Genomic DNA, 25,966 nt, shown 5'->3' on the forward strand with positions numbered 1-25,966 from the left:
TTATTTAGTAATGCATTTATTGGTTTATTTCAGTTAATGAATGTTAATTTATTATTTGGTTATTAGATATACAGGGATCTTTGGGAATGACTGAGTCTTCTCAGCAGCAGGAAAACTTCTAGAGCCTGGTATACGTAAGCAATTACAGCCTGGCACAAAAACCAGAGGGCCTGCTGGATTACATTTATTACCCTTTAATTCTTACACAATGTCCAAGTAAGCAAAATCATCTGCACTCACCTTTCGTACCTGTTTTGGTAGGACTGTTCAAAAGTCGCAAAACTTCTACAGAAAACACATTCAAATACCCATTTCAGGCAATAAATACTATCCAGGAAAAATGGCCTGGAAGAGACCACACTGAATGAGCCAAGCTGAAGCCTGCAGCATGTTTTCCATGATTGTTTTTCAGGTTGCAACGTAAGTCCCATCTATTCCATTAGGAGTGGTAATTTGGGTTGGCTTGGCACATTCCGGGCTTAGTGTTCCAGGCCATTTTCCCTGGGTAGTGATGCTGCCTTGGAATGGGTCCAAGAAAGAGATTTCTCTGAACAATTTGTGGCTTATTTGATCACTCCCAAGTCATGCATGAAAAGTGAATATGCTTGCTTTTTACTCACCCTGATATTAGTGTTCTAGGCCTCTTTCTTCAACTGTAAGCCACTTTTCAGATGGATACCAGAACATGCTCAGTGGTTGATTGCATCCTTACCATCTGGTGATCCATGCCATCAGTGGATTCAGATCTCTCTGAAGCTGGCATTTAGGGATCTTTTCCTTATTACAGACTATAGCTCCAAATGGGTACTGGAATGGGGTTTCTTTTGCTTTTCTGAGATCCCTCTCAAATAGTCATGTGTGGTAAGTGAGCTGATTTATCTCACTCAAACGTGGATGTTTTGGGCCATATTTCCCAGATGCTATTTATTGTATTGAATGCATAATCAAACATGGCTTCTCTGTCTGTTCTGTGACTTCACTTCATTCTAATCATTCTTGACTGCTGAATTTATGTGGCTTGCTTGGAAACTGGTATTCCAAGCTGTTTTCCAGAAAACGTAGTTTCCTGGAATAAGCAGTAGTATTTGTAGTAGTATTATTAAAATGTACTATTTTCCTGGAATAAGTAGTATTATGTGGCTTTGGTGGAAGTTTTGTTGTTGGTTCCCTCATGTTCCTCAAGTCATATGTGACTTGTGAATTTGGTTTATTTGGCTCACCAAAATTAGAATTCCAGGCATTCTGTTACACCACCCCCACTCCAGGAAGAGTTCTTGTCATCTTGGGGTTAATTATAGTAATACACTATTTCAAGAGTTTCATTTCTAAAAATATTGTTCTCGAGTGACTCTAACACATGCCATTGTTTTGCCATGCTTTATTTTTCACCAGGGCCTATTCTGTTCTAGCTTTTATACCATCCCATTAGGAAGGTCGCAAAGCTGCTGGAACTGGAGCTTATCCTAGGCTAAGAGAGCTGGGCATAGGATAATAAGGGCTTACTTGGATGAGAAAGCTGGATAAAATAGAAACTCCATCTAATAAGGTTTATTGGATGCATTTATGCTTGGCACTTTTATTACCCAATTGTTCATTTCTGTATGTGGGATGTGTGTGTGGTATATCCATTCCAAGTTTAAAACTTTTACCTATTGGCCTTTTTCTTCAGGAAAATTTAGACTTTGTTTTGAATTTGAATTTGATCTCCTTTTGGAGGTGGGTTGACCTGTCACTGAATAGCCAAACTTCACATGACCTAAAACAGATACAAAGAATGTTAAGACTGGTTTTGACACAGCCACAGTGGGAACAAAGTCTTCCACCTGGTTCCCACAGCAGAAAAAAGCACATGAAACAAAGAGCAAAAAAGAAATGGGCAGATACATTAATCCCTCCTCCACATACACACCATTTCCCCTTCTTTTTACAAAACATGATTATCCTGGTACATGACAAGGGGAAAGTAAGCCTGGAATATTATTACCTCTTACATACCTTCTCTTATTGTTGCAGTTATCTCTTATTTCCTATAAGTACTGCTATTCAGTAGTTTTTAGTTATGTCAGTGAAACAAACTTCATGAGCAGTGTTGTACGCTCACCTTAAATGCTGCTTGTTAATGGGTGGGGCGAAGAGTAAAGGCTGATAAGAAAAAGCAAAAGTCCAATGAAAATAATAAACTGGCTTGATATAATGGCCCACAGAATACGAAAGCAGGAATGATACCTGACCACGTGTATCATTACGCTTGTTCTGCTGTTTGTTAACTGTGGTCTGACTTATACAAGTTGTGAAGGGGATATTATTGATTAACTTGGCATTCCCTGGCTGCAATTGCACAAGGGAAGCCGACATTTTCCCGGTGACTATGTGTTTTATCTACAAATAGCCTAGTTAAAATATAATATAGTAAACTGATAGGGGATCATTATATAGCTTGAAGCTACACTGTCACACTGGTGGACTATGTTGCAGTGACACATGAAGAAAATCAAGGAATTGTAAAGGCAAGTCATTTTAAAGCTTGTTTGTTTTTAAATGTTGCCAATCTTCTAAGTGGTTGGCAACATTTAAACTTCTATTATATATTTAAACTTCTATTATAACTTCTATTACATGGAATAACTATATAATAAATTCTCAGTTCACAACTTCTCAGGTTTCCTGGCAAGTATAGCATTCTTGTAAGAGTTAAAACAAGCATATACAAGATTCAAACAATGTTTTCAAAGAACCTTTCTTCTTTTTAATGTTAACTTGAAGTTACTTTCTAATTGCCAATAATGATTCTCCAGGGAGTAGAGCTGGATTGTAATTATCGTATTATGTTTTGCCTCCCTTGTAAAAAAAAACAAAAGAAAAAAGTAACACTGGATGCTTCAGTGTGGTTGTAATGTAAGGGGAAATGCAATTCTATTGCAATCTATACAAATTATGCTCACATGCTATAGAGGGTTTCTTCTGTACTTTATCTACATAGAAGAATGGGGTAAGGGAGCTGCCAGGGAATTAATCTAAAAATTTCCCACAATACTTTGGTAACTGGACATACCTTGTAGCAATGAGAATGGGAAATAATGCCTGATCACCTGTTTTAGTAACCTCCCAGTTGAGTTAATGAATATTGTTGCATGTGGGAGTTCCTCCGAAATTCATTGCAGAAACTTCAGTTGTTGTTATTATGATTACATTGCCTTTATATACGCGTACCACCCTATTTTCCTCTTGTGAGGAACCCAAGGTGGCTTTCACAGCTTCATTTCATCCTCACAATCACAGGGAGGTTAGAAGGGAGATTGAACTGAGAGTCTGGAACTGACCCAAAGTTGCCCAGTGAGTTGCATGCCCAAGTGAGGACCAGAACTTGCATCTCCCAGGTTCCCAGTCCAACACTCTAACCACTGAACCACACTGGCTCTGTTATTGCAAAATATACACAACTGCTTTGCTGGAGACTAAAATTATATGCTTGGAATATCACATGGAGGACCCTTGAGAGGAGGGCTCTAGATTGAGGTGTTGACAAATTGCCATCCTCTGCCACAACTGGAAAAATGTTAGGATTCAAGCTATTGTTTATAAATCAAACTGAAAGTATATTCTGAAATATAACTTGCTTTTTATTGTTAAAAAGTGTTTGTAAATGTATTTTTCCAAGGGCACAGCCCCTGCTTACTTTTCTTGGAATATGTTCCATAGAACACACTGGGACTTGCTTTTGTGTAGTTCAATATAGAACTGTGCTGTAACTCATTTCACAAAACTATCTATACAAGGTCCATTACTTACTAATTATTGCCTTTTAAAAACCACTTTGTGCCAATCTGCTAAAATGCAATTTGTTCCAATGCTGTGCTTGGCCGATAATCTTAAAAATGCACAGATTTAGAGAACTTGAGAGGCAAAGGAGGAAGAGAGTGTATAAATCTAAGAACTGAAAATTCAGTTTTAATTTATATATAATTTAAGTATTTTTACTTCATTACATAGATATTTTAACATTTCCAATTATTAAACAAAATCATTTTTAATGATCTTTACCAGGGATTTTTTTCAATTTTTGGAAGTAATAACATCTATCTATATCATAATCAGCTTATGTAATCAGCTGAAATGCTTTTATTTCAACAACAAATGCGAACTCAACTGCTCTATTGATCTGAATGCTAGAGACTAGTTTAAATGTTTCATTTCTAGTTACACTTAAACATTAATAGTATCTTGTGCTTCACACAAGACTGAGCAGTTGACTGTGAAGTCCTAGAACTTCAGCAGTCAGTTTTTGTAAAGATGGGCATCATTCCTAACTTTACCAAGCATTCCATCTCAGCCAAGATGAGCAGCTGGTATATTTATTTCTTGCAAATCACAAGCTAAGAGATCAAAGTGTTTCCAAGTAAACACCATCAATTAGACTTGGATACTTTTCATAAAAACTTGATGGAAATAGTGATTTAACCTATTATTAAAGAGCAAATAAATGATTTGGAAGTGTTTCTGTTATTACACTTTCCATCACAACACTTTCCATCTAAAGAGGTAGGCATCTTCAGCTGTAAGACAAGGTCTCTTAATCTTTTCAAAGAAGAAACAAGAATTCCTGGTAGTTCCCTAATCAGATAACAGTACTTCTCTTACATGTTTTATCACTGATACCATGGAAAAGAAAAGCATGAGGCTAGCGTGTGCACAGTTATATGTTAACTATTTGGATCAAAGGTTTTAAAGCAAAAGTTTGTGTGATCATTGGATTACATGTACCCTGAACACTGATTTTTTCTCTCTCTCTTGTACTCTCTCTTTCTTTTTAGATGGGAAGGAAGAAATTCACTGGGTTGGAAATCTCCTTGATCACTATATTCTTCTTGGCAGTGCTTGTAGCCAGCGCCTTGATTGGACTTCTAGCAACAGGACATTATGGCCTAAAAAGTAATCATTAATAAACCCATGTAGCCAACGGAGATGTCTTTCTTTTCCCCCATGAGGGTGACATTTCAGGAAGCAAATGGTAGAGTGGAAGGTTTAATCCTTCTCTCACAGTGCAACAGGGGTTCTGATTCAAATCAAGGCCATGCAAGATTATGCTAGATTAAAGAAAAAGCTACACTTTAGTTACCCACTACGGGATGTGCATAACATGTAGTTTGACTCTCAGGGAGCTCTAATTGGAAAAATGCTTCAAGTGGTAGAAAATAACTATCATTTTTAACGAATATGTGAAAACATTCTTCTGCAAGCTGCTTCTTGTGTGATTTTAATACACAAAGAGTGCAATCTGATGGCCTCCTGGAATAGACCTTTTTGGAGTGCCAGATGTGAAGTCCTATGACCTTGGTGATTGGCTTTGGTGCTAGGACTCTGAATGCCTAGCCCTTGCTCTGCTCCCTCCAAAATAAATGTACTGGCTGCCTCTCAGAGACAGCAAATGAACATCAGAGTAAAAAGAAAAGGACTTTCTGGGAGGCAGGAGGGAAAGAGGTTGCTGCTGTCTCCTCATGCCAGTTCTTACCAGTGCCTTAGCCTCCTTTTTTCCCCCACCCTAGCATTGGATCTCGATGGCCAAAATTGATAAAATGCCCAGGACAAGTCACAGCAGTGGTGGAGATCACCATTACTGCACCTCACTTTGGCCACTGGATGCATAGATGTGTAGATAGAAAGCTCATCTCTTGTCATCACAGTCTGCTCTGAGAGAGCCTGTGGGTTTCCGTCTCTAAAACAGATCAGAATTTGCTGATTGGAAAAAAATACTAATGAAATTTATGCAAAAAATCAACCAAAGCCACAGAGCTAAAGTGCAGAATTGGCCGATTTGCACAAACTGCAAATTGTACAAATTGACTGATAGAGCCAGAAAGCTTTTGGGTGCTTAGTTGGCAAATGTCATAATCGTTTAAAATACGTACAGCTTGCAGTGTGCCATAGAGATAGAAGCCCACCCCCGCCTACTTTTGAAAATAAAATTAGAAGTGGGCAGGAAATTTACTGAGCTCAAATAAGTCAGATTTCCCTCTTTCAGTACATATCTAGGACGGCCACATCTGGATACAATCTGTAGTTTTTTGTTTAATGAAATGGATTGATTGATTGATATCTTGCAGATTTTTCACCTACTTGCCCAGCTGTGCCACCCTCTGAGAGAATAAATTGCATTCCAGATCAAGTTGCAACAGAGGTATGAAAAGTTACATGGGGATAGAAAATTAATAAGTATTAACTAATTAATTTGTAATATATTAAGGGAAATTAGTTAATAGAAATTGTCCATGAATACAAATGGGAAATCATTTAGACTTGGAATATTAATTCTTCCCAACTATGATAGTTTCATTTTAATGTTCCTTTTGGAAAGGAAAGGGAAGCTCACCCATTCTTCACCACACAGGGACAACACACCAAAGGACATGTTCTTTCTAATTTTAGTCTCCACTAACTACTTCAGGGGATGGGAAGACTCATCCTTTCTCTGCCGTTAGGTGATCTTCATGGAGAAGGACTTGGGCTACCACGCTAAACACAGGTTCATAACTCAGGGGTTGTGAAAGGGTTGAATATGGGTAGTTGTTGAACTGAACCTGCCTGCATTAACAGCCCTGGCTTGTAAACCATGAGCAAGCCATGGAAATATCTCATGGCTTTTTATTTGGTTGTGAACTGTGGGTTGTTATCTGGGCTAGGTTCAAACAACAGGATACTCCTCATTTCAAAAACAACCCACACTCAGCTCTTCAGTGGAGGTTATAACCTCCAAGGTGAATAACCAAGGTGATTTCAGAGGGGGATGATCCAACAAACTAATACATCTTGAGACAACTCTTGAGTGGGAATGTCAGGGAGAGTTTGGGTTCACAGTGGTGTTGCAAAAGGCACATTGTATCAAGGGCCACACTAGGCGTGATACAATATGTGTGCTTGTGTTTATCATTCATGTTTTTTAAAATGCAAATAGCATTAAAGAGCACCTGATAATTATTGGGATCATAGAATATGTGGAGTTCTAATTTAACCCTATTCTTTAACCCTAACAGTATTGCTGAGCTTTCCTCTGCTGCTAATAAGTGCAATCTCACCAATACAAATACCAGCTTCAGAGTAGGTATTTTACTTAGGAACAAAGCAGGGGAGGAAAGGGTTTAATTCTATGTCAATGCTGCTCTAATCCCATTGATGTTGAGTCCCTCCCACTGGTGGTGCTAGCATTTTTAAAATGTGCACTTTAAATGGATGTTCAACACCATGCCACACATACCTCGGACCTATTCTAAAGTCCTCCCTATCCCCCACAGTCTCAATCTCCCTACAGTCTGATTATGTGGATTCTTTTGTCCTGGTGGATGGATAAGTGGACTGTGCTATGTTCATCCTTCAGTAATCACCTAGCTTTCCCTCCACCTTCCATTCTCTTTAAGGGTTAATGCCTAAGCCTTGAAATTTGCCTCTCTTAGAGGGAGGCAGACATACAGAACACCAATTCATCTACTTCATGGGATCTGGGGAGGGGGTCATCCTTTCTCCAGACTCTACCCCATTGGGCCTCACTCTACAACTAATTCTATACCACTGTGTGCTGAGGTGGAGTGGCTGGAAAAAGAAAATCAATGGTCTGCCACTGAGATTCATTGGCAAATTACTATGGAGCCTTGCAAAGACTCCTTGAATGAAAACAGATATAGATGCCATAGCAATTTGCTACAGAATTTTGGTGGCAAATTTGCTCACATTGAATGTGGTGAGGAAGAGCTCTTGGGAAGGGCACACTAAAGAACAAGGGCCTGTGGATCTTGTATGCCCTACCTGTGATCAAGGGGGATTTTAGCTTTTATGGGAATTGTTTTGAATCTTCAAGAGGTTTGATAGGATATTTCCTTTTATTCTTCTCGCCCTCTCCCACTGGGCTGCCATCATATCTGCATATGTAAAATGTGCTTTAGCAACCTATTGATGCTCCTTTATGAAGAAGTTGGTCTTAAGGAGAGGAGGTTGATTTCGGTTTGCCTGATATATAACCATTATTTGCTATCATGGCATTATACCTACTGATGTGCCAAATACTTTCACTCATGAGAGGTGGATTATCAGGGAGAAATAAAAACTCTAGTGAAAGGAGTTGAGGGTTTCAAAGTATTTTCTCACTGGGGAGAATGACTGATGTTCCATTTAGATTTTGAGGTGTAGGAAATAGGCAGGTGTTCTTTCTATTGTTTAAACCATTAAAGTATCCTTGTGCACTGGCGAAAGCAGGATAATCATTACATCATGGCTGCTCCAGCATGAAACCTCTTCCTGAGTGCCCATGAGGACACACAAATCTCAAGATCACAAGGAGGTTCAGGAAAAAATGCTGGTTGAAACCTTTCTGCAAAGAGTCCTGTGATGATGCAGCAAATCTAGTGGACTAGATTCAACAGGCAAAAGTTTAAAAGCTCTATAGAAGATACCTTAACAGCCACCTGTGCTTCAAAAAGGCAGGCTGAAACCCTGCTCAGAATTTCACCTTTCTGCAAAACAGGCACAAAAAGAATGCTTCTTTCACACAGAGAGGCATTTCCCTCCCCTTCCCTCCCCTTCCCTCCCCTTCCCTTTTTTGTGAAAACAAGAGGCAAGTTTTGGCACAAGAGTACTCACAAAACATACATTATAACAGGCTGTATCAGCCCTATAGATTTACCAATATTAACATGGGATGCTGCTTGTAGTAATCCATGCATTTAGAGGAAATGTAGACAAGTGATATCCAAGAAATACAATTGGAAATACTTATTTGCTTTAGGAGATTCTGCACCTTATCCTGGACTTGAGAATCTCTCAGTTGACCTCTGTTCAGCTATAGAAACTAGAAAGAAATTAGTACTCACTATCATTTATTTATGCAGGTGACCGTTCATCAGAGGTCATTATGCAAGCTCTAACAGCAGTTCTTTTCAGAGACAAATGCCCTTCCTCCAGTGTATTCACAGTCACAAACTACTTAGCAGTTATAGGTGACATTAACTGAAGTTACGCTTCAATATTTCTTTCATTCTTATCCTTTTAGCTTGGACAATCATCATCAGTGCATGGTACCTTTTGACTATTGCTACTAATAATGTGTTATTGGTTAGTTTTAGTTCCCTCCCCACTTTTGATACAGGGATCATTGTGACTATATCCAGAACTACAAAGATGACATACAGAGGTTCAGATAAACTAGGGCCAAAATTTTATTGAATTGTCAGCAAACTAGATCTGCAGTGGTGAAAGTTGAACTCTTTATACATGGGTTATAGATGCTCTCTCAAGAATGAGCTGACCTAGCCCTAAGATTGAGTTAGGGATGTATGGATTGTATGAAATACATTCTGTCTGTATTCCTTGGATTATCAGGTATGATTTGTTTCATTATCTGCCTATTGACAGAATCAGATTTTTAATGGAAAAAATCAGGTCTGTTTGTACAGATTCACATGCTTACAAATGTGTACATATGCATGAGTGCAAATACACAAATTCATATTAACTGATGTGTATTAGGTAATGCAAATATGTGCAAATTTCTTGAAATATGGAGACATATGGAGACACATGCATCATGCATATATCCTTCCCCTCACTCAAGCTGAATTTTCATGTTCTAGCTTATGGGGGAAATGTACATTTTTTGTAGGTACATCCAGTGTTTACTTGGTTTTTTTGTTTTCATTTTGTATTTTTGTACAACTAAATTTGTGTAAATTGTAGGAAGTAAAAATAAAATATCTGGAAGTCTGCAGAATCTGTGTGACTTGGAAAAAAGATGGAGAGTTGAGGAATCTATAGGCCGGAGTCATAGAAATCCAAACTCATGAATCCACCACAAATTTCTCCAATGTAATAAGGTGGATGCAACTAAGGTGCTATCTCAGTCCCCTTGCAGGGGCTGCATATGTTGACATGTAAAGTGGGAATCTCTAATGGCTTCAAATAAGTTCAGATTTCTGTGAACGCAACAAAATATTATGCAGTGTTTCAGCTGTTCTTGAGTCACCCAAATTCTATGGATTCACATGGCAGTGTTTTGTTTCACTGCATGCCATTTTGTTTCATTTCGTCTCATTTCTTTCTATTTCATTTCCATAATCTTATGTAAATTTGGTGATAGAAGGAAAAAGCAGAAACACTGATCACAAAGAAACATTTTACCCAGTAGACTATGGGTATGTGCATTTGGAGGCATTTGTTTGGGAAGGATTTGCACAAATTCAAAAGAGCAAATTTGTTTAAATTTGGTCAAATGCATACAAACACATTTGAACAAAACTGGATTCTATCCAGGAATGTTTGACGGAATGAAAAGTGCCTGAGTTTCTGGAACACATAAATGGAACAGATTTAACCCAGTCCATACTTCCCTACATGTAAGGCATATATACTGAACTTCCAGTTCATAATTTCTTGAAGTTGAATCAAGGTTTGTGAACTTCACACTCAAATCTTCTCCCTTCCTTCAGCACAGCTACAAGAATGGAGTTTTTGTTTCCATTTTTTAAATTAGCTGAGGAGGGAGAGGAAGTATGTGAGCCACCTTGTGTTCCTTGAATGAAAAAGAGGGACATGTATATAATAAATAAATAAAATAGATGATCTACCGTTTGAAATTATCCAGGAATCCTAAAAAATATATACAAATATGTGTTGGGATTATTTTACGACCCTGAGCCACTTCCCAGTGTATCCTGGGATGGTAAAATCCCAGACATTCTCAAAAGTATCTGCAATGTCAAAAGAAGTGTTCTATAAACTCAAAATTTTGTGGATATTAGATAAGTATCAAACATTGTCAAGGGAAATTTTTAGGTAAGACTTTATTATTACTTTATTATTACTGATGACTAACATTTTGGGAGTTACATGAGATGTTTTTCTACCCCACAAGAAATGTGTCCCTAGTGAGATAAATGTTGCCACCAATGAAACATCATAACTAGTGCCATTCTTCTGATATCAAGAGTACTTACGAAAAGCACACTTTGCTACACCAAGGGTACTTAAACTTGCTTTCAGTGGGACATTTTTCTATCCCAGCACATTTCTTGTTGTTTGGAACAAAAAGACACCCTAACGACAAAATCAGTTTTGCCCCAAGTCTATTTTATTTTCCAGAAAGGAAAAAGTAAGTAGTTAGAGGTTGACGTTTGGGGCATTTTGCAGGTTACAATACCCAGCAATGTCATGGGGGGACTATATTGTACATCCACTTCTTTATAGATTCTACAGTGAAAAGCACACCAGGAGTAAAATGGTCCCCAGCAGTCTGGAAGAGAGAGTTATCCACAGTTTGCCTTGTTTAGATGACATGGCAAAGTGCAGTTAATAAAAATAGAAGCAAAAGCCTCCAAATTCCTTCGTGCAGCTGCATTGAGCATAAGAAAGGAAGGGGAGCATATGAGCTAAGCCTAAGATCGTTCTTGCTATGATGTTCCATGGCTGACATGTCCAATAGAAATATGAGTTATTTTTTAATATTCAGGTGGTGAGTGCAAAAGTGTCAGTCCCAAACCAACGTGGGAACAGATTACATGAACGTTTTTCCTCCTTTTGGTGGATGTGTTGTAACCATTTGCTTAAAGGTGTAAAACTGTTTTCAGGAAAGTGTGTATTCAAGTAAAGAAAGTAAATATACTGGTCACTATCAAGGCAGTGCTGATCTGGTTCAGAGCTGTACAACTTTCTTTGTTTTCAGGGATGTTGTCACATGGCTAAAACAGATGGACTTCATGACAGTGTGATGACATTTTCTCCTTTATGTGGTCCTTGATTAGCCAGGATAAAAAGAGTGATTAGAGCAACAAGTGAATTGGTATCACACACCCCTTCTGGCATCAGTTTTTGCATGTGTGCGAGCACACGCACACACACACACACACAGAGAGAGAGAGAGTTTGGTGTAGCACTACAAAAGTCAGATGAAGTTGTGCTTGGTAGTTGCACAGGAGGGACTGAAATGGGTCACTGAAATGGAGACAGTGCAAAGATCAAGTTGGTTCTTGAAAGGAAATGCATCCAAGATATTTTGGCTCCAAATATTTTCCTTGTTAAAGGGCAATTTCCTTGTGCTTTTCACTGAAGGCACACATGCGTTGGTGATGAAGAGCTTCTATATAAATTCATTGGCACACAGTGTACTATAAGATGAATTACACAGATTTTGGGATAACACTTAAAGGCTGGTTTGCACTTGATTCTTGATGGATATGGCAATTGTCTGCATTCTTTGAAGTCCTCTTTTAAAAGCAGTTGTGCTACGATGGACCACATAATTAATGGAAAGGAAATGAATGACTTAGCACCAGCCCTGTGACTGCCATTGTAGTTTTCTCACAAATAAGCAGAAACAGATACTTTCATCTGAACTCTTTTGTTGAATGATATTTTTTCCTTCGTTATGTAAAAGGTGAAGTTTTGAAAGTTTAGAATGGGTTCAACAGAAGATGACATATTTATATAACTTCAGAAGATGAAGTATTTATATAAGCTTACTAAATAAAAATAAATAAATAACAACTGAATCTGTATACTACAGCTTAAATTTTAACCTTCCTGGAGTGTTTGATCATTTCATTTTCACTGCCTGATAAATGGCCTTGCTGAAGTCTATTTCAGAATTAATCCAAAGCAATAAATTGGTTTCCTGAAAGTATCAAGCAGGGCTATTACAAAGTACTCAAAAGATCAAAGGCTGGGACCCTAACACAACTTTTTTCATTAAATTTATGCAGGCTAATTTATTTGTATATATGCAGATGAATAGTTAAAAGAATTTAAGCTTTGCAAAGGCAAGCTAAATCAGTCCATCTAACTATTCATTTCATGATTCCAGTACCAGGTAGAATCACAGCCTATAATCTGTACACATGCATGACCCTGCCTCTCTCTCCTTTCGCTCTTCCCATTGCACAACCAATCAGCTGCTTTTCCCCCAGGATTCCCTCTCCTCTCACCACAGCCAACCCAGCAGATTCACAGCTGATCAGCAGATAAAGAAGTTTGCTGTGGTTAATTCCAGCTTCGGGTTCCTTACTTCAACCTCCAGCCATCATAGTAGCAGTGAATGAGAGATTAAGAATGAAGTCAGGTGCCAGATAAGTAAGACCCCATAAGATAGGAGTCCAGGGCCACACCAGTACAGACATAGCAATGTCCCAGTATGAAGAGTTCTAGGAACCAGTAGAATGAAATTTCTTCTGAGTGGGTGAGAAATTTATTCTGTTCAGTTTATATTTTGATGAACATTATGGAGATGTGCATACACAAATTCTGTGCATTAGGTGGTACATGTATTATATTATACATTATATTAGGGACAATTACTTGCAAAGATGCATGTGCTAGGAAAAGTGTATACAGAATGTGTATACTTTGAGAAATGAACATGGTTATACATGTGCACATTCATGTGGACTTTAAGGGGAAAAATAAATGAAAGAAGAAATGGAATGAAACAAGAGAATGCTGGAAACAATGGCAGTGCAGCAGAATCAAACTTGACAGGTTTGTCAATTGCTAAGTCTAGACGATGTGATAATGAGACATTGTGGCATATAAGGGTTCTACAGCAATTTCTTATTGAATTTATTTGAGGGAAAATAGGACAATTGACTGTAGGGCAAAATCCAATGTAGTGTCTGTAATCCCCCAAATTTAGAAGATTGCCACCCTCTGAGTGAGTATGGAAGGCATGCAGAGATGAAGGTTTTCTCCATTCTACTCCCACCCTGAAAAAATACTTAGCTGATTTCAGCTTGTGAGAAGACATTGTGAAGAGGCCCCATCAGGACACATCATACCCTGGTAGAGATTCACTCATCTTCTCTCTGACCTATTGAATGAGGTTTGTCCAAAGCCAGCTCTGAGGCAGGTTTTCCATTCTTGGAGCCAGAGCTGATATGGGAAGAGCTTCCCATGCTGGAAGGGGTAGAGGGAGGGAGGTCTAAGTTCTCATGTTTCTGGGGCTAGAGCTGAAATTCCAACTTTCCTTTGGCTCTTAGTATTTAGCAGCCACAAAATCCTGCCATCACAAATGGGCACAATTACAGAATATTACAAAATAAGCAGGGATACATTAAGGATGCATAAAAGTATTTATGGTACCAAGAAAGCAGGTAGATAGATGTGCTGGTCTGTGTCTTCCCCTTTTACATAATATTGGAATCTGCAAGTATTTAATGAAGTTGACTGGTGAGAAAACAAACAAAAGTTCTTTTCACAGCACATCGTGATACATGGTTGCACAGGTCAGAAAGCATTTTTGGGAAAGTCTTCTTTATGTGATCTATATTGCAGCTGGAAAATACAAAATACAAAGAAAAAAATCAGTATAGCTTCCTCCCAAAAGCATTTCAAGATAACATTTCATTTGCTGCCATTCCCAATTCATAGAACTATTTCCTGTACAGGTTGAAGTCTATATTTGTTTGTGTCTTTAGAGTGGATTTGCTCATATAGCATTCATTGCTGCAGACTCCAGCCATAATAAACGGATGTTAATAAGAGGTTGCAAGGCATGTTGCCCTTGTTGTTGTTGTTGTCATTAAATGCTGTGCTCTGTTTTGGGAGCAATATAGGGAAAAAATCAGCAGCAACATGAGCAACCCCCGACCCTCTGCACTCACACTTTCTAAGTAGCTGAGAGGGGGACACAAGATCCATTGGAGGCAGATTTATTTTTGTCACACAACAGGAGGAAGTGCAGCTCCATTACATTGAAGGAGAAAAAATGTGAATCAGTCGGGTAGATCATCTGACACACCCATGACATGCTAATCATGTGGCCTCAGTTCTGAGTTTAAAATACACCTCAAATCCCTTAAAATGCATCTCAAATTAACACTGTGTAGCTAGTGATGGGCAAATGTGCCCTAACAGAACTCATAACATTCTCCCCAGGTTCTGCAGTCTTCTACCTAATCTCACTGCACTTCCTTCCTTCGAACCACCTTTTCCTGTACTCCCCTGCAGAGGAAGGCAGGATGCACTCCAACGGAGCAAAGCTCAGGGAACCAAGTTTCCATTTAGATGCCAGGAAGCACTTCCTGACAGTCAGGACCCCGAGGGTGCGGAATGGGCTTCCGTGGGAGGTGGTTGAGGCCCCATCAGTGAGGGTGTTCAAAGATAGGCTGGACATGCACATGGTGGGCATGTCGTTAGTGGAACCAGCTGGAGCCGGGGGTCAGACTAGATGGCCCGGGAGGTCCCTTCTGACTCGCTCTGTTTCTATGTTTCCTTGAAACTTCATGTGCACACACTGCCAAGTCTGGCTGGTTTCAAAGATAGTGTTTCATCCTGGAAGCACTTTCTGGAATACTTATGTGACTACTTCATGGGCTGTGTCCTGGCAGGGTTGCAAGGGCTCTTCACACCAAAATATTATAGCTGAAGAGTATGTGCTGCTATGAGCACCAAAGAAGGCTTTCCAAAGTAGCAACAACTTTGGGATAGCTTCTTTCTGGGGAAAATTACTGGAAAAAAAGTTGTGCAGGTGCTAGTAACCAAGCGGGTCCCTTGTAATCAATACCAATTTGAATAACAAAGGTTTGTTGGAGAGTTCATTACACACATGAACATTGCAAGCATAGCGGATTTGACTTACAAGCCACCTAATTTTGAATGCATTGGCATCAGTACGTGTAAGGATTAGGCTCTGGGAAAGGCATTTGAAAGTCACAGGAAAATACATTAATAATTTCTATTCTTCCAAACGAATTAGCTGGATAAACAAATGGCTGAACTTTTATGGTGGGAAAGGTGGCTGTAATGCTTGTCTGCGTGTTTGCAAACATGAGACCTGAGGCTTTCAGCATTTTGGTTTGCATTAGTCTTTGTAAGCAGCAATCCTTAATAGTCTCCCAAGAGAAGTTCACGGGGTTGCCTTTTTGCATCCTTCTAAACTGGCTTTTATGTCTATTTTTTTTCCCTCTCAGTGGTGCCTTATGGGGTTTTTTTTTCCCCAACAAACTTTTATTATGAGTTTTTTGAAGTTTGCCTTTCTTACATGCTTTTACAAATGTTGATTTTATTTCTAAGTGTATTTTTCATGTCAATAACATTATATTTGATTTTATCATAGCAAAGTAGCATTTAAAGAAACTAACATGAGAACCAACCTTCTTGTGCTAGTTAGTAATTGCTGTTTGAGGTATTCCATACCCCACTTTCATCCAGTGCCATGGGAACCACTTCCCACAGTGTGTTACCATGTTTCTGTGTACATTATGAGCATCCTCTCTGCTGTTTGACTGGGATTGATCACATGGGTCGTATTCTCTCTGATTACGTTGGCACTTTGTTACACTTATTTATTTATTTAGAAAATTTGTAGGCCATTCATCCCTGTCATCTCTGGATGGCTTGCCACATTATTTCAAATCCTAAATAAAATAAATTAACTATTCCACAACTGAGCATAAAACTAATCTATTTAAAATAAATTAAATCTAATACGATTAAAATTACTTTATGTTAAAAAATTGGTCAAATAAAAAGGTCTTGACCTGGTTCTGAAAAACATATAATGACGGTGCCAGGCGGATGTCTCTAGGGAGCGCATTCCATAGTTGGGGTGCCACCACAAAGAAAGCTCTCCTCCGAGTACTCTGTCTCCTGACCTCTTTTAAAGAGGGTTCCCAGCGGAGGGCCTCTGCTGCTGATCTTAGGAGGTGAGAGGGCATGTAGGGAAAAAGGTGTTCCTTTAGGTATCCTGGTCCCAAGCCATTTAGGGCTTTATAGGTAAAAACCAGCACCTTGAATTGAGCCCGGACTTCAATGGGAAGCCAATGGAGCTGATAGAGGACTGGAGTTATGTGAGAATAACGACCAGTCCCTGACAGCATCCTGGCAGCTCTGTTTTGCACCATCTGAAGTATCTGGACTGTCTTCAAGGGCAGCCCCACATAGAGTGCGTTACAGTAATCCAAGCAGGAAGTAACTAGTGCATGTGTCACTGTTGCTAGGCAGTTCTCCTCCAGGTAAGGATGCAGCTGATGGGTCAGCTGAAGCTGAAGAAAAGCACTCCTCGCCACCACCATCACCTGGGATTCCAGGGACAGCTCCGGGTCAAGGAGCACTCCTAAACTGTGGACCCTGTCCTTTAGAGGGAGTGCAACCCCATCCAGGGCAGGGCCCAAGTCACTTACCCGGAAACTTGAATCACCTACCAACAGGACCTCTGTCTTATCTGGATTGACGGTTTGTGTGTGGATGGGGGATCTGTTCCACTTCAGTCTTTGAGGAAAATTAAGTTCACCACTTTTATTTAGAAAACGTATTTTAAATCCGAAGCAACAAGCTACAAGCATGAGACGAGATTTCCAGAACAAGGACAGCATGCACCTGCTGGGAAAATCCATGGGAAAAACCAATTATGGTTGACTACAAAGCATATTGTTTGCCTTGTGAGACACATGCAATCATTCAGAAATGAATGTAGAGAATGCTGCAGCTATTAAAGCTTTTTCTGTTCCTGTTGGTACTACAGGCCCTATGCACACTTCGTGGATGCTGCTGGAATCCTCAGAATGAGACATACATACCCTGGTGCTACTTTTCTACAAGTCATGGATACAAAGTTAAAGGAAGCCGTGAAGACACAAACACAGGTAAACACAAGAGAGCTGTATTGCAGCAATGATACTGTCCCTTCTAAACAGTAGAATCTGCTAAGTGTTAGGAACGCATAGGGATAGGTGAATTGCTCCACTGACTTTTCTAAATTGGATTTGGTCAAGTCACACCTCAGAAAGCCAAGGCAGAAAAGTTTGTTTGTTTCATTCTTATACTGCCCAATAGTGTAAGTGATGATAGTTCTGAAATCCTCCCTTTGGGTGGGGTGGGGGGTGAGCTTTCCAGTGTAGACCATCTCAGGAAAAATGTGCATTTTAGTGAAGAGTGTGCATAAAAGTACATTGCAGCATGAAAAGGCCACATAAACATTAGGGAAAAGAGCAAAAAATGATGGATTTTATATGGAGCTTTTTCAACAGGAAATTTCAAATTCGTGCAAAATAGGAAGAATGAGGTTGACCTCAAAAAAGAAAAAGAAAAAAAAGAGACAATTTTGGAAAAACCAAGATGACGAATCTATCCTTTCTTAGATATGCATGATATAGATGAGGGTAAAAGACTCATTTTGCTCTGTAGTTCATTGTATGGGCACATATAGTTTCCTCACAGGATTGTTGTGGTGAAACTAAAATCAAAATAATAATGCATTTTATTTAAATATGCTGTAATCATGATTAGCAGCTGGTTCTTGGCTAGATACCAGGAACATCAAAAGTAGTCTACCAACAAATTTTCTTGCCTAACTTCACCTTCCCACACTTTTCTCTCTGGGTTGGGAATATTAGACTGCAGTTGGCAACACTCTTATGTTTATCACTTTTTCTTATTAAGGATTTCAAGCTACGCTAACAAGACTCCCCGCACCATCCTTGTTTGGAAATGACATCCAAAAGGTTCTCTTCACTGCTGAATATCAGACGCCAAACCGCTTCAGGTTCAAGGTGAGAGTCTTTTTTAAAGCAATGCTCTTCAGTTGGTGGGTTAAGACCTGGGTTCCCGCCTGGCCTAGGAGGCTCCTACCACCAGCACTACCTCCATCTATATATGTAGTAACAAACCAAAACAATTAATAAGTTGGTCCTGTCATACATGCTTGGGCTGTATAGTATGTATCATGTATTTTACCATATAAAGTCTTAAACAAGGGACTGGGTCACCTTCACCCCTTATTCTTCACCCCTTATATTCCTGTCTGATTTGTGCAATTATATTAAGGGGTGCTTCTGATGGTGCAACATGCTCATGAGGTTCTACTCAGGAGCACTGGTAATAGAGTGCTTAATGTTGCAGCATCTACTCTCTGGAAGCAATACCACTTGAGATTAGACTGGTCCCCACAGTTCTGGCACATAGATCTATTCCTGAAACTCTTTGTGAAGACTTTCTGGGTGACCCAGATGGCTGTGGTTTGCAGCACACCATTCAGTGTTGTGGTTTTATTGCTGATTACTTTGCACTGTATTGTTTTTATTGTTATAGCTATGATTTTTATGCCATTGTAGTTTCTGTTCACAGCTTTGATACTTTTGTGAAAACTGTATATAATTTTAATAGTAACAACAACAACAACATAGAAGAAGGAGGGACAGATGGCTGACACCTGTCCCTACTTCTGGTTTTGCTCCCAGCCAGAAGGTGCCAGGGAGTCTTGTCAGTCGCCCCTCGGGCCTGACGGTGCTGTTGTTTAATGCCAGGTCGGCCAATAACAAATCTGCCCTCATCCATGACTTGATTGTGGATGAGGGGGCCGACCTGGCCTGTATAACGGAGACCTGGGCGGGAGAGGGGGGGGATGTTGCCCTCTCTCAATTGTGCCCGCCCGGGTATATGGTCCAGCACTGTTCACGGCCGGAGGGGAGGGGAGGGGGGGTCGCTTTGGTTTACCGGGCCTCCATCACTCTCACGGGACTTCCTGTCCCTTCGAGACCAGGGCTGGAGTGTCTCTACTTGGTGTTGGGCGACCGAGACAGATTGGGGATTCTGTTGGTGTACCGTGCACCCTTCTGCCCAACAGTCTCCCTGCCTGAGCTGACGGAAACGGTCTCGGACCTGGTGTTGAGGACCCCCAGGATGCTGGTCCTGGGGGACTTCAATATCCATGCCGAGGCTAGTTTGACCGGGGCGGCTCAGGACTTCATGGCTTCCATGACGGCCATGGGGCTGTCTCAACATGTCACCGGCCCGACCCATGAACGTGGACACACTCTGGACCTGGTTTTCTCGACGGGGCAGGAAGAGGGTGGTCTGAGGGTGAGGAATTTATGCTTGACTCCCCTGTCATGGTCAGATCACTTCCTAGTGAGGTTTGTGCTCGAGAGCGACATCTCCCTCTGTAAGGGTGCAGACCCGATTGTGTGGGTCCGCCCCCGGAGCCGGATGGATCCGGAAGGATTCCTGAAGGCTCTGGGGGAGTTTCCGGCTGACAAGACGGGTGCTCCTGTCGAGGCTCTGGTTGAACTGTGGAATGGGGAGATGACCAGGGCTGTAGACACGATCGCTCCTAAGCGTCCTCTCCCACCGGGCAGAGCCCGCTCTTCCCCTTGGTACACTCCAGAATTGAGGGCAATGAAGCAGGTTGGGAGACGGCTAGAGCGTAGGTGGAGGAAATCACGTGATGAATCTGACCGAACACACTTAAGAGCCCACTATCGGGCCTATGCTGTGGCGGTGAGGGCGGCGAAAAAGAGACACTTCTCCGCTTCCATTGCCTCCTCACAATGCCGTCCGGCGGAGCTCTTTCGAGTGGTGCAAGGCCTGGTTCACCCAGGGCCAAAGGAAGAGCTGATTCCACCCTCAAAGGCCCGCTGTGACGACTTTGCCGAGCATTTTAGGGAGAAAATCGCTCAGATTCGTCACGAGCTGGATTCCACTATTGATTCAGAGGTTTTAAGGGAGACACCAACGCTGCCGTCTGGTCCAGAATTATTGGATGAATTTCAGTTATTGCGGCCCGATGATGTGGACAAGGTGCTTGGACGAGTACGTCCTACCACTTGCCTTCTGGACCCTTGCCCGTCTTGGTTAATAAAGGATTCCAAGCACGGGATTGGAACCTGGATCTTGGAAGTGGTTAACGCTTCTCTGAGGGAGGGTCGGGTGCCTGCCCCTTTAAAGGAGGCGGTAGTCCGACCGGTCCTGAAGAAGGCGTCACTGGATCCAGGGATGGCCGCTAACTATAGACCAGTGGCCAACATCCCGTTTCTGGGCAAGGTGTTAGAGCGAGTGGTGGCGGGACAACTCCAAGCACTCTTGGATGAAACTGATTATCTGGACCCATTTCAGTCCAGCTTCAGACCCGGGTACGGTACTGAATCTGCCTTGGTCGCCCTGTACGATGACCTGTGCAGGGAGAAGGACAGGGGGAGTGCGTCCCTGTTGGTTCTCCTGGACCTCTCAGCGGCTTTCGATACCATCGACCATGGTATCCTTCTGGATAGGCTGGCGGGATTGGGGGTCGGAGGCACCGCTTTGCGGTGGTTCCGCTCCTATCTCAACGACCGATTCCAGAAGGTGGTGTTGGGGGACTATGGCTCTGCGCCATGGCAGCTTTGCCATGGGGTACCGCAGGGTTCCATTTTGTCCCCTTTACTGTTCAATATCTACATGAAACCGCTGGGAGAGGTCATCAGGAGGTGTGGGCTGCGGACCCATCAGTATGCTGATGATACCCAGCTCTACCTCTCGTTTTCCACCAATCCAGGTGAGGCAGTGGCTGTACTGAACCGGTGCCTGGCCGAGGTAATGGGCTGGATGAGGGCCAATAAACTGAAGCTCAATCCAGACAAGACGGAGGTCCTGTTGGTTGGCGGTTCGGGCTTCGGAGAAGGTGACCTGAACCTTGTCCTGAATGGGGTTGCACTCCCTCCTAGGGACAAGGTCCGCAGCTTGGGAGTGCTCCTCGACCCGGAGCTTTCACTTGAAGCTCAGGTGACAGCAGCGGCGAGGAGCGCTTTCCTCCAGCTTCGGCTGATTCATCAGCTGCACCCCTACCTGGAGTACGACTGCCTTGCAACAGTGACTCATGCGCTGGTGACTTCCCGTCTTGACTTCTGTAACGCGCTCTACGTGGGGCTACCCTTGAAGACGGTCCGGATACTTCAATTGGTTCAGAATAGAGCTGCCAGGCTGCTGACGGGGACTGGATGTTATGTTCACATGACGCCAGTTCTCCGTCAGCTTCACTGGCTCCCCATTGAAGTTCGGGCCCAATTCAAGGTGTTGGTAATGACCTATAAAGCCCTAAACGGCTTGGGTCCTGGTTACCTGAAGGAGCGCTTACATCCATATTTGCCCAGTCGCCCCCTGAGATCGGCGGGAGAGGCCCTTCTCCGGGAGCCCTCCGTGAGAGAAATTAGGAGGGTGGTTACTCGGAGAAGGGCTTTCTCAGCGGTGGCGCCTAAGTTATGGAATGCGCTCCCCAGAGAGGTCCGCCTGGCGCCGTCGTTATTTGTTTTTCGGCGCCAGGCTAAGACCTTTTTATTTAAGCAACATTTTAAATGCTAAATACAATTGAATTTTATCTGGCCAGGGCGGCTTATTTTATAATGTGAGTTTTAATTAAGATTATTTTATATGGATTTTAACTTGTTTTATCTATGTTGTAAGCCGCCCCGAGGCTTCGGCGAATGGGGCGGCATAAAAATGTTTTAATAAATAAATAAATAAATAAATAAAAACAATTGGGTCCCAGTTCATTTCTAGGTTATTCCAAATGAAAAGTGTGTATCTCCTAAGTGAATGATACATACCATTCTCTCAGTTTCATAATATGAAACTGTTTCATAATATATTTTCCAGATTTAGTGACTGCTGCAGAAAAAATCAGTTTCACAAGCAAAAGAGTCATTTTGTTTTCCTCTACGGTTCCTGAAGGATAGCTTAAATGTAGCTTGCGGACTTTAAGGATATAGCTAGCAGCAAAAAGAAAATGTACCACTAGTTTGCATCTAGATCAGGTTCATATATGCTGAATTCAGGGAAAGGGATGGGGAAGAAATAGCTCAGTTCATATTGTCATATGGACTTATATAATTTTGCAATCTCAGATCATGGACAACACAATCCAATTGCCTGCAACACTCCAACTTGGAGAATTATGGACGTCCAGTCAAGGATAGAACAGGAGATGGAGGTCACCTGCATTCCTCCCTGCTCTGAAAAATGTTAGACAGCCAATTCTAAATAACCAAGTCTTCTGCTCCAGCCTGAGAAGAACAGGCTGAGGGATCATGGCAGAGCTTTCCTCTTCCCTTCCCACCCCTTCCTCAGAATCCTCCAGCTCCAAGATCAGTCTTGATCTTGGATCAGTCACTGACTTAGAGATGCAGCTAGTGCAGTTCTTTCCATGACAGCTCAAGGGTAGAGGAAGGGTACTCTAATACTGCAGTCCCAGCTCTGAACTCTGAATGTTTCTGAGGCTGGAGATGGAACGTTGTCCTTTCCCATGGCCATATAAATTCTGTATGGACAGCCATTGGATTCTGCTAATTGAGCAGAAACTCAATGTGTGCCTCTCCAAATTTTGCAGTGGAATTCTGTGTGTGTGTGTGTGTGTGTGTGTGTGTGTGTGTGCGTGCTTGTGCGTGGGCATGTGGGACAACTCCTTGTGGGGAGAAGTAAGTAATAGGATAAAATAACACCAAAATGATTAGAGAGATTCTTTCAAATTTGATGAGCTGTGAGGAAGAAAGGAGTGTCCACCACAATACTTAACAAAAAAACAAATAAAACAAAGTTCAGGACAAACTGAACTTTGTGAAACGTTCAACATTCAAGATTAACCCAGCATAGCTATAGAAAAATGAGAAATTGAGGGAAGCAAGACTGAAAGATCTTCCATCCTTATTCAGGGACTGTTTAGAAGCTTAGGGTATATTTCACTAAAAAGATCTCCTGCCCAGAATACTTTTGTGCTATGATGTTCTCTTAACATCCAAACTGTATGTATATATGTAACAGTATGTAACTGTAGTTGCATACATAACATTTTGCAGCTTCTTAGCTGCATGTCAGTGCTCTAAAGGTGTGAGTACAAAGTGCTTTGAATGAAAATCTCTGATTTTGTTCAATGTCACCACAGACAAATTAAATCATACTATATTCAGACATTTTCAAACAGAAGCATTGGATGGGGAGATATTTCCTTTTATTTTATGATAATAGAACGGGGTGAAATTGATAAAAATAAGCTTCAATGAATGATTCTGGAGAATGCTCACTAAATCAGAAGAAATTGCTTGAATTCATTAACTACAGCTGCAGCAGGTTGGCTAATGAATCCAGTTTGCAACTGTACAGCAGTCTAACATAATTAATTATATTCATTAAACATGAATATAAACAAAATTAAAACTAATTCAGAATTCATTGTGATGATGAAGGAAAGCTGGTAAAATCTAATAAGTAGAAGTAAATTTAACTTCTAACTTTAACAATTAATTCTGTTTAAATTGTTTTATTATTACAGATTACAGATCCTGCTAATCAAGATAGATATGAAGTCCCACATCAGTATGTTAAAAAAAACTTTGATGGACCTAAACCAGCCAAATTAAACTATATGGTTAACATCACTGAGAATCCATTTGGCATCAGTTTGATAAGGATTAGCAATAACAAAGTCCTGTAAGTTAACTTTTCTTCCTTTTGTTTTTACTGTAAATGAACTGCACTCAACTTTTGTACTTGTTCAAGTACTCCACTACTCTAAACTTAATATCATAACATGAAACAATAGATTGAGGCAGTGGTTTTCAACATGTCTAGATAAATAACATCGTTTTGTCTATTTAGAGAGCAATCCCTGGTTTCTAGACAAGGGTCCCAGGGCCCATACAGTGGTTTGGAAAACCCCTCTGGGATCAGAAACAGTGCTTCAGCCTCAGAAGAGGGAGTTGGATATCCATCCTTCTTGCAACCAGCATGGAAAGTTGCTTGGAGGAGGAAAGGGGTATTTTCATGGTTGGAGAAGGGAGGAGACTATAGAGGTCCAGATTCAAGATAATGTGAGCTGCCTCTAGACAGCTTCCCTCCCCTTCCAAAGAGCCCTCATTAGAGACATTGAAAAGTCTAGCAAGTGCCAAGAAAGATGGAAGATGAGGAAGTGAAGATGACCACTGCTGTTCTCCCAACCTGCTAATTTCAGCTCAGTAAGGTGTGGGGCACTCAGAAGACTCCAAGTTCAGGGACTGCTAAGCAGCAAAAACACAGTTGATACAACGGCATCCTTTTAAATTATATCTTATAGTTTTATATGCCCCCCAGTGGAAATACCTTGGGCTATACCCATCTGTTGCAGAAAGATTGTATGTCAACCATGGAACACCTGCTTGTTGCAGAGGTTTCCAGGAAGTGTTGAAGAAGTAGGCTGAAGAAGTATTGTACACAAAGGCGTAGTGGAGTCAGGGTATGCAGAGCACCTTTTAATTGGTGGATGTGCTGATGTCATCTTCCACCCACTCAAAATGCTCCTGCTCCTAATGATTTTCTTCATTCCCACCCATTCCATCACTGGAGCAGTCCCCATTATGAAACATCATTCACTTCTAACTGGAGGGCTAGACAACTGGAATGCCTGATGCTTCTTAATTGGTCTGCTTATGTAGCCCGCTGTCTTTTTACAGGGCTTAGGAATCTGCCTTCTCTTCCACACCTGCCCAGTGTCTCTCTCCTTTCTTAAAAATGCTTCAGCCCTCACATGCTGTTGGAGTAAACTTGCTTGGTAACTGTAACAGTTCAGGGATATCAATCAACCAATCCCAACCCCAACCCCAATTTCAACCCCAACTCTTCCATCTAGCAGGGAACACTATATTTTAAGAAGCTGGGTCTCATTTCCAATCATTTCCCTGTTTCTTCTTCAGTGCTCATGATCAATTCTCCCAACAACTATATGTTTTCCCTGCTGCTGTGTAAAACATTTTGAGGTGACTTGGGCTGAAACGGACAATTAAGGCCAATGAGCATTATTTAAAGTAAACAAACAAAACAAAAACAAAACTGTTGCTGTTGAACATGGAAACTGCTTTTTGGTGCAGATGAACACACCAGCCTAAGTTTTGTTGTTAACTTTCCATGGAAGTATAACTATAGGGACTGTCAGGATGTGTACCTGCAACTCAAAGTTTATTATTATATCAGTGACCTTAGTGTGTAATTTCTCATCATGGAAATTGTTGTCCGACTTGCTGAGCATCGCCATTGTTCTGCATGGATTGTTAACACAATTTACAGCACATTTAACAATCAACTATGGTCACACATGTTGGGTGACAATCTGAAGGAGTGGGCAGGCTCTCATTTGGGGAAGTTTGCATGCCCCTAGTGATTTAAGATACACTTTTAAAACCCTGACATCAGGAACTGTGAGGCAGGGTAGCAAAAGTTGAAAGAT

At 41.2% G+C, this 25,966-nt stretch overlaps 1 protein-coding gene across 1 annotated transcript in view; it reads left to right on the forward strand.

Annotated features, from left to right (window-relative positions):
- Window positions 1-25,966, forward strand: part of SI (sucrase-isomaltase) — a 219,470-nt gene that overhangs the window by 52,878 nt on the left and 140,626 nt on the right. Inside the window, exons 2-4 of the mRNA XM_044434407.1 lie at window positions 17,489-17,609; window positions 18,406-18,515; window positions 24,041-24,198. Coding sequence (XP_044290342.1) covers window positions 17,489-17,609; window positions 18,406-18,515; window positions 24,041-24,198 — 389 coding nt within the window. The remainder of the gene's footprint in view (window positions 1-17,488; window positions 17,610-18,405; window positions 18,516-24,040; window positions 24,199-25,966) is intronic.

This window comes from Varanus komodoensis, unplaced genomic scaffold (genome assembly GCF_004798865.1).
Source record: "Varanus komodoensis strain SLA01 unplaced genomic scaffold, ASM479886v1 scaffold28, whole genome shotgun sequence".
In the NCBI taxonomy this organism is placed as follows: Eukaryota; Metazoa; Chordata; class Lepidosauria; order Squamata; family Varanidae; genus Varanus; species Varanus komodoensis.